General features: G+C 40.8%; 2 protein-coding genes across 5 annotated transcripts in view; one reads left to right on the plus strand and one right to left on the minus strand.

Moving 5' to 3' along the window:
* Positions 1–4,231, plus strand: part of scml2 (Scm polycomb group protein like 2) — a 42,820-nt gene extending 38,589 nt beyond the window's left edge. For both annotated transcript variants that reach the window (XM_033620983.2, XM_033621061.2), the window contains exons 13-14: positions 806–960; positions 2,266–4,231. In XM_033620983.2, coding sequence (XP_033476874.1) covers positions 806–960; positions 2,266–2,391 — 281 coding nt within the window. In that variant the 3' untranslated portion in view covers positions 2,392–4,231. The remainder of the gene's footprint in view (positions 1–805; positions 961–2,265) is intronic.
* A 4,115-nt stretch (positions 4,232–8,346) lies between these two features.
* The window catches only part of nhsb (Nance-Horan syndrome b (congenital cataracts and dental anomalies)), a 76,601-nt gene continuing 67,955 nt past the window's right edge, over positions 8,347–16,992 (minus strand). For 2 of the 3 annotated variants that reach the window (XM_033629789.2, XM_033629772.2), the window contains 3 exons: positions 13,160–16,339; positions 12,878–13,019; positions 8,347–12,662 (listed from right to left, as the gene is read on the minus strand). In XM_033629789.2, coding sequence (XP_033485680.1) covers positions 12,035–12,662; positions 12,878–13,019; positions 13,160–16,339 — 3,950 coding nt within the window. In that variant the 3' untranslated portion in view covers positions 8,347–12,034. The remainder of the gene's footprint in view (positions 12,663–12,877; positions 13,020–13,159; positions 16,340–16,992) is intronic. The other variant, XM_033629781.2, reaches the window with a different exon arrangement.

Here is a 16,992-nt window from a genome sequence, read left to right on the forward strand (position 1 = left end):
AAGCACACAGAATTCATTGTTGGTAACTGCTCATCCTACTCAGGGTCACAGGGGGGTGGGGGTGGGAGCAGACTGTCAAAGGGCTGACACACAAGCCCCATTTATGCTGCCTGTTCAAGGCGGGTATATCGTGGCGTTAGGCAGCTGTGTTGTTCTGTATGTAAGGTACGATCACGGAAAGGGGGACAGAGTTGTCTCACCTTTGAGCCAGGAGCAGAGGTAGAAACAGCTCTGAAATGAGGTCTGTGTAAAACGTAAACCATGACCATGGGTGGAATGGGTGTGACGTTTTGATTATATATTATGTTGGCGACCCAACGTGGGAGATTTAAAAAGCTGCTGTTAGTAGTTAGCGGCTAACTCAAAGATGAAGAACAGTGGCTGGAAATGTCTGCAAATTGGGAGAACAATCAGACCGAGATGCTCATTACCCTCCGAGCACAGGACGAGATCAGCTGCCATATAACAGGGACGGTAAATAATTGTCGTTGTTTACAAAGCGCCAACGCTGTGCTGTTACATATCACGCCTGTCACGCCTCTTTTGATTGCGGTATGCTGGGATGCAGTGTACAATCACACACTGAGTGGCATGGTGCCGCTGTTGTTTGGTTCTGTGAAAAAATACAAAGGAGGCATAAAGAAGGGACTTTGAAGTGGCCCTATAGCAGACTGATGTAAAGATTAAATAACAGGACCGAGAATCGACCCTTGTGGACCCTAACACTGATAAATAAAATCATAAGCAGATGGTACAGTGTTTGATCTGGTTTGGTTTGCTTTCTTTTGCCTCTCACACTCTACAGCTACGAGTTCAACAACAGGCCCAGACCACGTGAAACAGGACAAGGAGGGTTCAGGGAACGATGCTTCTTCCTGGTCAGTTGATGATGTCATGCGGTTTGTCCAAGAAGCTGATCCTCATACTCTTGGTCCGCATGTCGAACTGTTCAGGAAACATGTGAGTATTTCATTTATATGAACTGTCTACTACTCAGAATCAGAATCAGAATCAGAAATACTTTATTGATCCCCGAGGGGAAATTATTTATGTTACAGGTGCTCCTTGCAAGACAGGAAAGATACATGAAAATATAAGAAATTTAAACAATAGTATTAACAAATATATAGTTAAATAAACAGGAATTATTAACAAACATAAACGTAAATTATATATATATATATATATATATATATATACATACATACATATATATATATATATTGTAAACAAAATTTACACAAACAGAATATATACAGTCAGGGTGAACGGGGTTATTGCACAAGTTAAATTAAGTTATTGCAGTGTGTGAAAGTCTCAGGGCCACTCAGAGGGAGGAGTTGTACAGTTTGATGGCCACAGGCAGGAATGATTTCCTGTGGCGCTCAGTGGTACATCTTGGTGGTATGAGTCTCCCACTGAAAGTACTAGTACTAATATTAATAATGATAATGCAGTTTATTTGTAGGCGCCTTTCAAAGCACTCAATCACACCTTATAGGACACAATTAAAAAGACAGGCAGCAATGTATCCAGTGACCATGAAGTCAAACAATTCAGTAATATACAATAAATTAATAAAATTACCAGACAAAATTCATCATCATAAAGATTTGGTATAAAATCATCATCATAAAATCATCATCAGTGCAAATCTCGATATGTGTGTCACCTTTAAATCAGACCGAATATGCCACCCCGAAAAGGTATGAGTTCCTTCTCCTGTTTAAAAGTTAACTATGCAGGATGGTCGGTCATCGTTTGGAAACATGCTTGCCAGCAAAAGTGACAGTTTTTTCTGCGCTGTGTCTCAAGGACACATATTGCCTCCGGTCTGGCACCTGGTTGCTACCTTTTTATAAAGCCCCGACCTCACCTGAGTGCTGTGGGGGTACACACCCATTTTTCTGCAAAGGGCAGAGTCTCTGCAAAGGAAAACAGACACACTTCCAGTGGGTCGTAAGTTATTACTGAGAGGGATTACGTCTGTATCAGTCTATATGCTGTTGTTTTAGGAAACTCCTGCATAGTATATCTTTTAAAGGTCAACAGTCTACACTGGTTTTCACTCTCTGCTCTGTATCCTGTGGTCACTTTCTTAAATAACTCTCCCTGAGCTTTCAGTCTCTGCGCTCAGGAGAATATCAGACTGGAATTTCCACCATTCAGCGCCTTAATCAAGTCATTGTCATTCTGATCAAATTGTTCTGAGAGGAAGTGTTTGTAATGTGGCCTTCCGCTGACAGCGTGCTCTTCTCTCTGCAGGAGATTGATGGCAAGGCTCTGATGCTGCTGCGCAGTGATGTCATTATGAAGTACATGGGACTGAAGCTGGGCCCGGCGCTCAAACTCTGTCATCACATCGAGAAGCTGAAACAGACCAAACAATAGAGGACAAAGGCACTCTCTTTATATTATTCTACAGGGATGTAGTGCAGTGTAAATCCACCTGAACCAGGGTCGTAGCTACCATTGAGGACACTGAGGTCAAATCCTCTATACTGGGGGTTTCAGCAATTTGCAAGGAGTTAAAGAAAACAAACTCACACATGATTTCAGTATTTTTGGGATCAAGCTGTTTAAATTTTACTACTTTTTATCCAACAAATAGATTTTTATTCTTGTAAGGTTTTGAAACAGCATTTAGACATGTCGTCATGCCGGGAAATAAAAATTACAACCAGTATAATAAAACAAATTAAAAACATTTCAGATCTTTTTATTGATTTCTCGTCAAATTTTGAGGGTGGTGTGTTGTGCACCAGGGGACCATTGACCTCAGTATTTTTAAAATCCTGGCTACGGCCCTGATCTGAACACATTTAATTTTTAATTTACAGACGCCAGTTTACTTTCACATCAAAACAGATGCACAGTACATGAATCCATCATTTGAAAAAGTGTAATTAGCATCAGATATCTGAGCATAGGCATGATTTGTGTTCATGTTTGTGTCTTTTTGCCTTTTTATGAACAACTGGAGACCATCATTTATCAAACATTCAGTTATATGCTGTAGGCTTTGCAGCTTTATCTCTTCAGATATCCAGCTGTTAAAGTATTCTTTTCAGATTTTCAGGATGGACGCTCTCCATTCAAGATTGGGAAAGTTAGTTCAGGTACTGGCAGTGAACTCCTCACTGCATCATTTCTAACAATGCAATAAAGTTTCTGAATGACTGCGTCTGTTCCAGGCTGTCAGACTTAGTTTATGCAAGCCGGTGAATGTATGAAGTACATACAAGCATTATTACTAACAGGTACTAAACAGGAGTGCCGCAGTTACGTGAATGAGAAGTGTTGGATGGTTTCATTCCAAAAAGCTGGAGAAGTTGTCTTGTTTCCTGAAGTCAGTCATTACACAAATGATTTTTGTCCTCAAACACTTCAGTATTTTTTGGGCAAAGGTCATATATTAATGTTACAGAGTTGGCACCACTTAAATGATGGAACTTTTAAGATCAGTTACTGAAGAGTTTTGTTTTATTTGTCTGTTTTGTGACAGTCATACCCACACACACACACGAGATATACGAGATATACACATTAAAATGACTGGAATACGTTGATGTTTAAATGAAGACTGTCTAGCTGAGTGCTGTACAGAGTGCTCCTGAGAGAGCACATGATCGGAACCTGTTTTGTATAAAGTTAAGCCAAAAGGTTGTCTTTTGATATCATTTTGTACTGTAACAAAGTGTATCAACCTGTATCAAGCGTAAGTGTAATCAAATGTTTTTCTGCCTGAAATAGTTTTTGTGTGCACCATCAAATAACTACCTACAGGACGATGCTGTGTCTGAGTAATTATTCACACATCTCAAAGTATTTATCTGTTGTTGGATGGCAGAAATACTCATTTTCTGAACATTTCAGAACCATTTTCAAACCAAATCATGTGTGTGTTGTAGCTGCATTTCACACTGTTGCTCTCCTGTAGTGGTAACAAGTTGTACTTGAAACCGTCTTGCTTTAATGTGAAACTCAGGTTTTAGTAGGGGTTGTTTTTGTAGAAGATGTTTTACATCATTAGCATGTTGTGTTCATTAGGCTACTACAACATAGACGGACTGCACAATAACCAACTATGTATATTTTTTATGCCTTGTCATCTAATCGCTCTGCAGCCTTTCATGTGTATGTATACAACTTTTTACTGTATGTTCAACAAAAAAATGTTTGTTAAATATGTTTGATATGCATTCACACAATTAAACATTTGTTTACATAACCATAGTGTTTGAGACCACAGCACAAGGCCACCATGGTAGCCACCAGTTTTTTTAATAGCCGTGTCCAGTGACTTTTGACCCCTTGAAACAAAGGAATTTCTATCCATCATCATTAGTTGCATCTGTTTATGAGTTATGATCTCAGAGAGGTTTTTATTACTGGTTTTATTTTTAGATGCCTGAGTAAAAAATCCAGTAATTCATGAGGAAAAAAGGCAAAGTTTAGAACAAAGTCATGTAGCTTAAAAGCATTTTTCTGCTCCCCTGTCTTCTTAATCATCTCAAGAGTCCCTCAGTTTTTTTCTTGTGCCTCCTCAGAGGGTCCCAGCCACCAGATTGTGAACTACTGGCCGAGTCAGTCAAAGGGATTCCCACAGTGATGACATAATTAGGGTATAAGGAAAGACGAGTAGTTAAGGAAATTAATACATATATTCAAAAGTAAAAAATCGTTCAAGAGCACTCGCAAAGGTTCATGTCCTTATAATTTTGGCGGGTTCTGTGTGTGTGTGTGTGTGTGTGTGTGTGTGTGTGTGTGTGTGTGTGTATCTTGAGGGTATGGGGGTTGTGGGGTCAAAGGATCATGGACATCTTACTTAAGGAAAGTGACAGTCCAATAGGGATCATTGTTCCAAAGATCAGCCAGTTCAAATAGCTCACCAGCAGCACTCAGAATAAACAGGCTAATTATGACGTTTTGGGCTCTTTAAGAATGGGTTTATGTCATATGTATATATTAATGACATATATGGCTCATTTCCTGGTTGAAAAGTCAGCTACAATCACAGCATAGTTCTCCCCATTAAAAGCTCTTATGACCCACCACATGCTTACAATTATTTATGTGATAAACAATGTTAACTAAATAGTATGTGTAGTTCTTAGGAAACCTGCTGGTCAGCCATAAGACGCTGGTCCAGCCTATCTATTTAGTATAACTTGTAATAGGTCAATAGACAGTCTACTTAAACTTAACTTTTTGCTTTTAAATGAGATTGATGAGGGTTAAATTTAAAAAATATAGGATTACAACACACATAAGGAGAGTGTGACTTCATTCTCTGCTCAGGATGCAATCACTCCACTATATCTTTATATAGTAAATCTTTTTTTGCTGCTATATTCATGCTCTAAATATTGTGTACAGTGACTCTTAAGTAAAACTACAAAACTATAAGCATCAAAATACAGGTTATTGAAAGTACCAAAACTTAAAGTACTCATGCTGAATAGCCAATTTTGCAGTCATACATAAGCTTGGTGTTACCATATTTATGTATTAATGTGTTCATTACTTTAATGTTGCACATTTTGTATTGTATTGAAAGATACCAAATGCATAGGGGAGCAAAAACTCAAAAACTACAAGATTTGCCTCACAAATATAGTGGTACACCCAAGTTAGGGCAGCACAATATATCTTTTTCGTATCGTTACTTCAACTTGCACAAAAAAAAAAAAAAAAAAAAAAAATTGCCAAAGAATACTTTATTGCACTGTGGAATTAATTAACTGAGAGAGAGCGTATCAGTCTATACAGTCTATGGTATCACTACAAAACTGTGCTTAAAATGGCTATCATTTTTTTATTTTATTTTTTTATTAGTCTTTTTTGCCTTTAATGTTCAGTTAACTTGCTCAATGCTGGAAATATTTTTTCTATACATTTTTTTTAATTCAACAAGCAGGTTGTTATGTTTTAGCAGTATACTGACAGCAACAGAAAGGCAGAACTGAGTAACCTTTAATGTTAATTTATCGCGAGTAATATGATATCGTGATATTTCACGCTATCCAATACCTCATGTATTTTCCACATATTGTGCAGCCCTACCCAAAACTGTACTTACTGTACTCGAGTAAATGTACTTATTTTCCACTACTGCTGGTGTTGTACACTCTTGATGACAGTATCTCGTAAATTCGATATTTTAATATTATAATATTAACTATGTCAATCAGCATATTGTGTCAATAGGAACCTCTGTCATTAGATGATGTAACAGTCGAGCTTGTTTTGGAGGGACACCTGAGTTTTAGCCAATTAGAGATGCTAATGCTAACGGCTAGCAGTATGTTCACGCAAATAAAAGGAGATTGGAGCAGTTTCAAAGACATCGGTCCTTATCCCCAACTCCAACCAGAGTAAGTCCAACTTATACACAACAAACCCATTAAACATGGGCATTAGTTAGTTAGTTAGTTAGTTAGTTACAATTAAACTCACTGTTAAAGGTTATTGCTTTCTTACGTTTCCGGTCCAAATTAATGTAGGGTGTCTCAACAGTTATTGCTGGCTAACGTTTGCTAAACAAAACGTAAATGCTAACTCAGTTAATAAACGAACAAAATGACAGCTACAGGCCTGTAAGTGATGACAGTCCAGATTTATAATAGTTTGGCGAGTGGCGCCACCTCCTGACAATAATAGAAAACAATACGTAACGTTAGCCCTCCTGGATATTATTTAATATCAAATATATCAATAGTTTGGAGTTTGGCTAGTTATTGATACGTGTAGCCTATTTTGTACCTGACAAGGCCTTGAGATGCAGTAGCTAAACTGAGCCATGGTCTGTTTGGAGACTTATAACAAGAAAACAAATAAGTACATTTAGATTATGAACGTCAGTCAGCATCACATAATGTGTGTTTTCTGTTTTGTGGCTACATTTTTAAGTCAAAGGTGAACCAGCTCAGATATACCTTATAGTGGGTCTTGCCATGCCTGCCCAGTTAACTTCAAAAGAAGTGTCACCAAAGTCTGGCACCAATGCAAAATTCAAACACTGTAACTGACTTAAAGACTCTTCCCTCTTTCATAGGTTCCTTGGTTAGTTGCTGGTAGTCTGCTCATGACTTGCTTGGAGACAGCTGCCAACATGGTTACGGCTGACAGCCCTGGAAAAACACCTACTGGGTATGATATTTACAGGCAAGCAAAAGTGTTTTTAACTTCATTATTTCTTGGAAAAAAATACAGTTATGTTTATCATAAATTATCGTCCACTTACTGAAGTGCAGGGGTAGTGTTGTTCGGTTGACAAGATAGCTCTTATGTCATCACATTAGTGTGAAACTGCTGTGGAAAATGCAGTTGAGAAGCTTGTACTTGAATTAAGATTTTTGTTTGTCAAACTACTCTTTTTAAGTCCAAGTCTCAAGTCGTGTCAAAACAAGTCCAAGTCAGGTGTCATGTCCCTCAGGGCCAGTTTAAATCAGGTCACAAGTCTTGGTGCAATGCAAGTCAGTTGCAGTTCATGTGTGGTTTCTGATTAACATTAAAAAGAATTGACATTTAAATGTTTTCCACACAGCTGATACTAGGGGTGGGAATCACTAGAGGCCCTAGAATACAATTTAATCATGATACGTAAGTCATGATAATTGTTATTATTGTGATTTTAAACATTTTGCAATATGCTGACTATTGCGATAACATATTGTGATTTATTACCTTTTTCAACCTCAAATTATTAATATAACTTATAATAATAATTATATAATAATAATAACTTTGTCAACATCTGTTTTATTAAATAAAATAATGTTTTTTAGTCTGTTGATCTCACCTCAATCATTTTTATTACGGAAAAAATGTATGTAGTGAACTGTAAAATTAATTAACTTTATATTTATAGTAGGCTATCGAAAGTTCCATTTGCATTAGCAATATTAATTATTTCTATAATAAAAAAGTGATAACTTTGTTGGTGTTTTACCATGCAAAATATCGCGATACAATGCTTTTGACAATTTTTCCACACCCCTACTTGATATAAGACCAATGCCATTTAACGCATAGAGTTAAATAAAGTAAGATAAGTTTGAAGTCCAGTCTCAGGCCCTCATTCAGTCTGTCTCAACTCAAGCCTACTGTCTTGTTTAAAATGAAATAACCCCATTTTTCTGTTGACAATATTTGTCAGTTCAACCAGAATGAACCTGAGTTGGATTCTGTTCAATCCTTTGTAGACAGAATTTGACCAGCAGCTTCAGTTCAAGGAGAAATAGTCTGAAATTTAAAAACATTAAAACACTGCCATCCAGTGGAGAGATTCTCTCAGTGCACTTTGTTCTGATGGGGAGGAAATGAAGCGTCACACAAAAGGCCTTCCATTTCAACGCAATCACATTTATTGGCTTTTTTTCTATGCACAGTTACTAAGCAGCCTGATGAGCTGTTAAAATGAATTAGATATAGAATAATAATAATGGAATTTTCACAATGTTGTAACCCCCCCGCCACCCCAAAAAATAAATACAAGACTGAAGGTGTTGCACAGCTCCAAAATATACAAAGGCTTGGAAATAATCATGTAAACTTTGAAAAAAAAAAAAAAAACTTTTTTCTTTTTATCATTTTATTGATTTATTTTACAAAAGAAAGAATTTGAAACATTTTTTCTTTAAAAACGTATTTACAGGTTTATACAAAAATACAAAAGTGATTCAAATCTGTTAAGTCCTAGCTAGTTTTAAACATGGAGCCTCTTTTAAATAGATAGTTACACTGTGTCTTCAATGTCTGTATTTTTTTCAGTTCTCTGTCACATATTTTAAAGTCTGTTTAGTATTAATCCATTCTGTACACCTTTGAGAAAAATCATCCAGTGGTTGTTGTCACACTTCTCTTTAGACCAAAATTGCGTGCAGACATTTAAAAACAAGTTGGGACCAAGAATCTATAGAAGTCATAGATTCTTGTTTTGTTCCCAAGCTATTGAGGACTGAGGTTTGAGACGGCTGGATGAAAGTTAATGAGAGTCTGCATGGCAACCTCACAGTTTGTCTTTCCAATCAAATTGTGTCCGTCAATCATCTATCCACTGCTTTTACAAATAAAGGAAACAGTCTTAAAATACCTCTATAGCATCAATGCCAGGTGCAGTACAGAAAAATCACACTAAACAAATAGTCAAATACTTTTGAGTAACTTTTAAATAGCATTTCACAGTCACATTGCATTTTCATGTAATACCGTATCAGCCTTTTTTTTTAGTTAGTAATGTTTTGTGAGAATCAAAAAATTCTGTTATAAGTCAAAAGTAAAGACAATGAGTCTTCAATCAGATCAAACTTGTTTTTGGGTCTATAAATGAATATTTTTTCTCTCCATTTTTTTTTTTTATTTGCACATATTTATCCAAAGCAGCTTGTCCAAAACGGAATCAGCAGTTTCTCCTGGAAAATATTTCTCTCACTCCCAATTTCCGCAGCTCCAGCAAGACTAGGACCCAGCACCAAAAGTGTTCAGATTCTCCATCCCGACAGATTCTATATCATTTTCTTTACAGTCTCTTTTTACGTATGATTGTCCAGTGAGTAGATATACAGTACAAGATAAACCCCTGTTTGTGATCACGACTATACAGAACAGAATTAGCCAGACAGTTTTGTACATCTATAGAACACACTATTGAACTTGAACATTTTGAACGGAAAATACAAAATCTCTTTCTCATGGTATGGAGACATCCCTCAGATAAAAATAATGATATGGTGGTGTCCTTTTCTTTTCTTCTTCTTTTTTTTTTTCTTTACTTATTGCATGCGATAGAAAACACAACAAATAAAACAATGAACAGGAACAAGTGCGCTTCAGCAATACGGGTATGATGAATGTAAAATTCTAGTAGTCATTTCACAGCTTTTTACCCTCTCCATCTTACACAGTGTCAGTTCTGCAATTCAGATTCGCTGAGTATCAAACAGTTGTGGTTTTGTCGTCTATCTATCTATCTATCTATCTATCTATCTATCTGTAGCATTTACAATAAAACAGTAATATGCTTGCTGAGGTATTCACAGAATACAGTGAATGGTTTCTACTGAAGTACGGTCTCTGAATGTAAGAAGTATATGTGTTGTGTTTGCTGTGATAGGCAGGTGAGAGTTCAAACTTTCCACTGATGATAGTCTGTAACACTCTAGATGCTCTGCATGTGTAACATCTATTGGAAGAATGAGAATATGCTCTGATCCCAGTGTTGGGTAGAAAAGGCTGCAGCCATGCAATGGATGCATTGCTGACTGTTATATCGCGGTGGTGTGTAGTCCTTTCCTCCTCTTGTCTCCTCTCTTTCAGGCTTTGTGATATGAAGTGTGGAGGGTAAGACAAAACGGCGTACACCAGCTACTGGGTTGAGCTTTCACCTGTCTAATGCTACTGGGTCAGTGCAAATGAAGGAGAGGCAACAAGGAGAGGAGAACAGTGTACATTGTTAAGAGTCATGTGTGATGTTATCAGTGAGACCTGTTCTTCTATGCTACACTCAGGTTGATTCCCTATAAAATTTCTGCTTGTTGTTTTATATAGATATGACTTTTTATATTCAGTACAAATATACATATGCAATTTCATTATAAGATATATTTTTTTCTTTTTCAAGGAATATTCTTGAAGAATCATGAAGTGCAAAAGCGAGGTTGGTTCTTGGAAATGCTTTCCAAATTAAACCTCTAGTCAAACCGATTGAGGACCCTCTAAAGCATTTTCACCGTCTGCACTCAATGGTATCTAATTTAAAACTGCTTTGAAATGCACCTTTTCCACTTCAAGTCAGCACAGCAAGACTGGCCAGCAGCTGGAAAAGCTTTCATCAGTCTAAACATACTAGATTTCAAGGTTGGGTTTAAGTACGTATGTGATTGAATTCTGGTGGAACATGGCGCAGGTCCATGTGTATGTGCAGGGACTTATAAATGCCCCGCTTACACCCACCTCTAGTAGAGAAAGGCCACTGTGCGATTGTCCAAAATTAGCCTCTATCTTGACAAATGGGCCCCATCTAGGCGCAAGCCCTTGCTCCTTCTTGTTAGACACTCAAATCCAAGACAAATCAATTTAGATCACTGGCAATGTAATACAAATGTCACTAAAACCTTTCACAGTGAAAGATTAATCATTCTTATAATACAAAGGAACCACAAAAATGTCGACAGAAACCAGGATCCAGGGGATGTTTCCATATAGGGTCATGCAACATGGTGAAACTTTATCATCATGTTCTGAGGCGCAGTTTTACAAAAATACATGCATCATGTTATCTTTTTGGATATAATTAATGTGAAGAAATATATGATTGGCTCTGTGTGATATACTCTCTATGCCAGGTCTGCAGATGGAAATATAATAGATACGTTGGTGCTGTGTTGTTAGTAACTTCCACAAGGAAACAACCCTTGCTTGTTGGCAGGAATATTGAGGATGGACTCTGGGAAGTCTGGCCAATGCTTTGGGCACCAAAAGTTTAAAGAATATTAAATTTCATAAGAATTTTTAATTTTATTAAGAAAGCAGTTCCTCAGCAACACACACGCACCCACGCCATTCAAAACACAAGTAGTAGAAATATCAGTGGATGTTGCATGTGCTCGTTCATGCACACGCACGTTGTCCGTACTCCACAAAATTTCTTTTCTTATCATAATTTCAAACATTTGGGACTGTTTTTTTTCTTTAGATTTTTTTTAAAAAGACAGTTCAATCAAAATAGGTCTGAAGTCTGGCTCTTTTAACTATGAGGGAGCTATTCTTTTGATAATACAGTATTTAGGTATATCCTCAAAGTTTTCATAATCATCCCTTTATGATTCAGTATCTCACAGCACTCTGTCTGACACCCTTCATTAGAATAATAGATCCAAAACTGGGTGCATTTTAGAAACAGTCAGATTTTGTGTGTTGGAAAAATTACACTGTTGGCCTTGATGAGACACCTATCCAAGATTAGAAAAGTAGAGGGGGGCATTTGAAATGTAGGACAGAGAGAATAGAGGACATCTCTCTTCAGGTGGTTTTAGGATGATCTGTCATCATGGGGGCTCCCATCTGAGTTCTCTGTCTCCCCTTCGGAAATGGCTTGCATGGGGGCCGTGTAGAGGCGGCTGCGTGTACTATATCGACTGCTGTTGGCTACAGGGGGGATCCGAGAACGTCCCTGTCGGGATGCAGCGGACATAGGCAGGGTTTTGGGGGTAAAACTCTCAGAGTTGGCTCTGGGAAAAAGGCCTGGTATCTGGATTGGTTCCAAGCCAGAAATGTGGGGCTCTTGGAGTGTAGAGGGTAGCTCCTCAGCCTGTCTAATGGCCCCTTCCTGAAGGGGGTCCCCTGGGGTTTTAGGGGTGATGGGGCTCTTCAGAATCTCTGTAGCTGACATGCGGTAGCTGGAATCAGACCTGCTACCTTTCTTCAGCAGCAGGAGTTTAAACTCCTCGTTGGACGTGCTGGATTTCTTGGCGCTGCGGTAGATTGGCACAGGGGCTCGTTGTGACCCGGCAGCAGTGGCTAATGGGGCTGGGATGTTGAGAGGAGGAGCTGGCGGGATAATGGCGGTGGTGACAGGAGTTACTGGTGCTGCAGGGCAGAGACGAGACTTTGCGTTTAAGTCTCCCGAATCTTTACGACCCAGGACCTTTCTCTTGGATCTGAAAAAGAAAATCACAGAACAGTAATTAAGATTTAGACAGTGAATGAATAGATACAAAGGGAGACAAAATAACAAACACATACAGCAGACTTTGAAATAGCTGGATCACCACTAACATATGACAAATACAATTAATTTAGTATGGGTTTAGTGTGCCTTGGCCTTTAGACAGACAGTCAAACAGATTGACCACCAATGCAAAATTCACAGCACCTGTGTATCATGGCAAACAGGTCCTCAGTCGTGCGGGTCTTGTTGGGTGACGTGATAATAATGTCTTCATCCACTTTGGTGTCATCCATCAGAGGGGAGAGCGAATTATCACTTGGTGTGGAATCTGTAGCACAAGACATCCCTATCACATGTCATCTGGTTGTCTGATCATTTAGTATACAGATGGTGAAATAACCATCCTTTAAACCTCGGCATGCAGCAAGTGTGTTTTCTGTAATCTTCACAAAAGAGCACTAATTCTGCCAGAATAATTTAGCTTACCTTTACTGAAGTAATCCTCAGTGTCAGGAGTAGTAGAGTCATCTTTGCTCTCCTGTGGCTGCTGCTGATGGGCACTTCTGGTAGCACCTGATGTCACTTCCTGTTCTTCTTCTTGCTCTTCATATCCTCCTTTCCTTGCATCGCTGATTAGGTAAGGATGCGATGTCTCCTTTGTGGTACCAGGCACTTTGACTGGACTAGCCCAGGGCCCTGAGTCTGAGTGAGATACCCCAGCAAATTCATATGCTGGGGGTGGAGGGTGGTCCGATCGCATGCCGCCTCTGGAACATGCAGCCCTTGGTGGCTCTTTCAGCTGCTCTTCCTCTTCCTCCTCCTCATCCTCATCATCATCATCATCCTGGGAGAATGAGCGTTCCCCCAAAACCCTAAACTCAGGGTGTGCATGAGCTGAGTGCGTGAGCCCTCTGAAATCTGTGTGTGAGTGGATATGCGTGTGTAGATCCACAGGCGAAGGGTGGGGAGCACGTGGCACAGGTCGATGCAGGGGTGAGCTGTCCTCGGAGAGATCTGATGATGGGTCCATCCGGGTTCTGAAGGCTGTCATAGCCCAGAAGGTTCCAGGTCCATAGCGGTCCTGTCTGAGTAGCAGGCTTTCATAGGATGGAGGCCCATCAGGGTGGCGCCCAGGAGGAGGTGGTTGCGAGTGTTCAGGGGAGGAGGTGTGATCATGACACGGGGGTCTAGGAGGTGGCCTGCGCGGAGGGAGAGGCCTCGTGTTAATAGGCGGTGGAGCCAGAGTAGAACCACTAGGAGGACATTTGGGTCTTGTTACAGTTTCTGCTCCGCTTGCTGTTTCCTGGTCTGCAGTGGTAGAACTATCTGTAGGTTGACTAATAGAATGGAGCTGCACTGAACGAAGAGCAGATGGAGTTATTACCAATAGATTGGAATTGGGAATTGTTAAAGCAGAGTTTGAACTGGGCGGTGGGTTGGTATTTGATGCCTCTGGGGCCAACAACTTTGTTCCAGTGGCTAAAACATTTGCAACTCTGTGTTTGCTGTGGTGGAGCGTGTGTATGTGGTGTGTCCGGTGGGATAGCGTGTGTCTGACATAACCACCATGAAGAACATTAAGATCAAGTTGAGATGGTGGAGGTGGGAAGTCTGGGTCTCTCTTATAGCCAGAGGAAATGGAAGCTCCATCTCTGGGGAAGTGCTGCAGGGAAGAGAGAGAAGACTTCCTCTCGGGCACTTTGGGCTTTCTCTTGCCAGTTGAGGGAGACAGTGGTCCTGGAAAGAACGCTGCCGAAGATGAGGGCAAGGTTGATGTTGGAGTCTCTGATTGGCTGGAATAGCCACTTGATGGTGAGGCCAGGCCGGCCAGCTTCTCAGGTGACCCAAGTTTGAAGTCTCCAGGTGGGAGAGGTGGACTAGATGCCCTAGTCTCTGAAGGTTGGGGAAGGGCCTGGGTTTGGGTTTCTGTGGAGGAGGAAGAGCTGTCTGGTGACTTGATGCACTCCATGACAGTAGTGCCTGTGGCTGTGCTTGAGTTGGACATTGATGTGTATTCACCATTGTTGGACTTCAGCTCAGTGTTGTGAAGCCACAGGTCTGCATAGTCAGATTGCACAGCACCTTCATCCTTAAATGAGTGTGTATCTGCAGAGCTAAAGGACATGGGCTCCACTATGTCCACAGTTTCACCCAGTCCCCTTCCCCAAGATCCCAAAGGCTCTGCCACTAGACAGGATGTCTGTAATGGTTCTGGAGCACCTCCAAGCTCTAGCTCCAGTTCCAGCTTCATATCTGTGGAAGACAAGGTAAGCTCTTGTTCACTAACTGTCTTTGGTTGATCCTGATCTGCCTGTGTGTCTGTTCCAACATCAACACCGCTACAGGTGTCCTTCAGCGAGGAGGTCCGTTTAGGTGGTGGAGGTTTGACTTTTGGTTTCCTCAGCGGACGACAGGTCCTTCCCAGGGTCATTGTACCTGACTTGAAGTCAGCTGAGGGCTGGGGGTAAACTCCATGGGACGGTGGTGCTGCCACAGTGTTGGATTGGCCACAGTCAGGCCCTGGGTCTGCATAGTTATACATGTATCCTTTGTAATTCTGATTACACTCCCCAAAGTGCACAGAAGAGGAATAGAAACCCTCTGTATCAGATGGGTAATGGGAGCCAGACTCTTTTTCACTGTTGCTGCTCTTGTTGTCACTATAACAGGTTTGTAGACCTTGTTTGGAGCTGTACTCCTGGGCTAAACCATGACCTCGGCTAAGGTTTTGAGTTTGGTCAGGATCTTGGTCCGGGTCAGTCTGGTCTTGGTCTGGAGGGTATGTCCACTCCCCCTCACTGGCCGTACTGACCCCTGCATCGTCCAGCTGGTCTGTGGCTGAGGATGTGAACGAGCTTGACCTTTGGCCTTGGCCTTGGGGTCTGAGGTCCGAGTGGTATGATGGATCCAGGGAGAATCCCTCATCAATGGCATTGGGCACAGTGTTGAGTGACAGCTCAGAGTCGCAGTGGGATGAGCCTGTCAGTGGTGGAGAAGAAGGTGGGGGAATGGTTTCAGATGTCTGAGAGGGGCAGGTGGAGCTGGAGCCACTCCAGTTCCCGCTTGATGACTGGTGGTCCTCCTTGTGGTCCACATGGCTGCCGAGGACTCCTGTTGTAGAAACCGAATGAATAGGGCTGCTGAAAGTATCTGAACTTGATGAGATCTCACAGCTGCCCATATCAGCCTTGCGAGGCAAGCGAGAACGGCCCCTCTCCATCCAACTGTGCTCCGGGCTCCCTCCTCCTCCACCTCCTCTGTCTCTCTCCCCAGATCGCTGCAGCCTTTTCAAGCTACCGAGTTGCAGCGGCTCAGGAGCTGCCTGGTCATCTGTGCTCTCCTCTTCATCCTTCATCATCATCATCTTCATTCTTGGACTAGGGCCAGGTGGAATAAAGTCCTCTGCTTCGTATGGTGACAAGTCCTCGTCTTCATCATCATCATCATAATTGTCATCATCATCCTCATCACTGTCCATCAGGCGTCCACCCTCTCGAGGAAGGCTACGAGAGCGCAAGCGCCCACCATGGGTTGCAGCACTTGTGTATGTGGAGTCTGACTGGTCACCCAGGGAAGAAATGTTGCCTGTTGAATGGGAGAGAGAGGCAGGGATTCCTTGATGGCCACGTTGGGCTCTGATGCGCCTTCTGGAGGGAGCAGCTGTACCTGAAGAAGGAAAGACAAAAGACAGAGAGGGGGACAGAGGGAGACATTCTTCATGTCTTAGGTGTTGACTATGTGAAATGTACCAAGTTACCATACATAATTTGAACTCCACTTTGATGGATCTAGTTTAAAGATGAAGATATACTTGTTTGATATTATTGACAGCCTTTAGATGATTGGCCTGTTCAAACTTAGATATGACAGCTATCTGAGCTGAGCTATCATCACAGCCACTGCAAAGTCAAACACTTTGCAATGTAATCAATGTCAGAAAATATTTAAATTCCAGATGACGTGGCATTTCTAGACTATCTAGCTTTAGTATTGTGACGTATTTCTGAATAAACCAGGACAGGTGGAATATAATGTTGGGAGGAATTTCATTTGATCATTGAAAAGTGGGCAACATAACAGTGAGGCCCCGACAGTGTAATGCCATTGGGATAGTAATATTTGTCAGGGTGAGAGGGACACAATGTCCGTCGTATGCTCCATGTAACGTTGGTTACTGAAGCAGTCCACTGTAAAATGTGCGTAATCTGGAGCTGTCACATAATCTTTCCTTAAAGTGAATACATTTTATCCACGGTATTTTGGGGAAATGGAGACACACCAACGTAGCATGCTGTTACTAGTTAGCTAACTTAATCTTA

The sequence above is a fragment of the Epinephelus lanceolatus genome, chromosome 2, assembly GCF_041903045.1.
Source record: "Epinephelus lanceolatus isolate andai-2023 chromosome 2, ASM4190304v1, whole genome shotgun sequence".
NCBI classification, from domain to species: Eukaryota; Metazoa; Chordata; class Actinopteri; order Perciformes; family Serranidae; genus Epinephelus; species Epinephelus lanceolatus.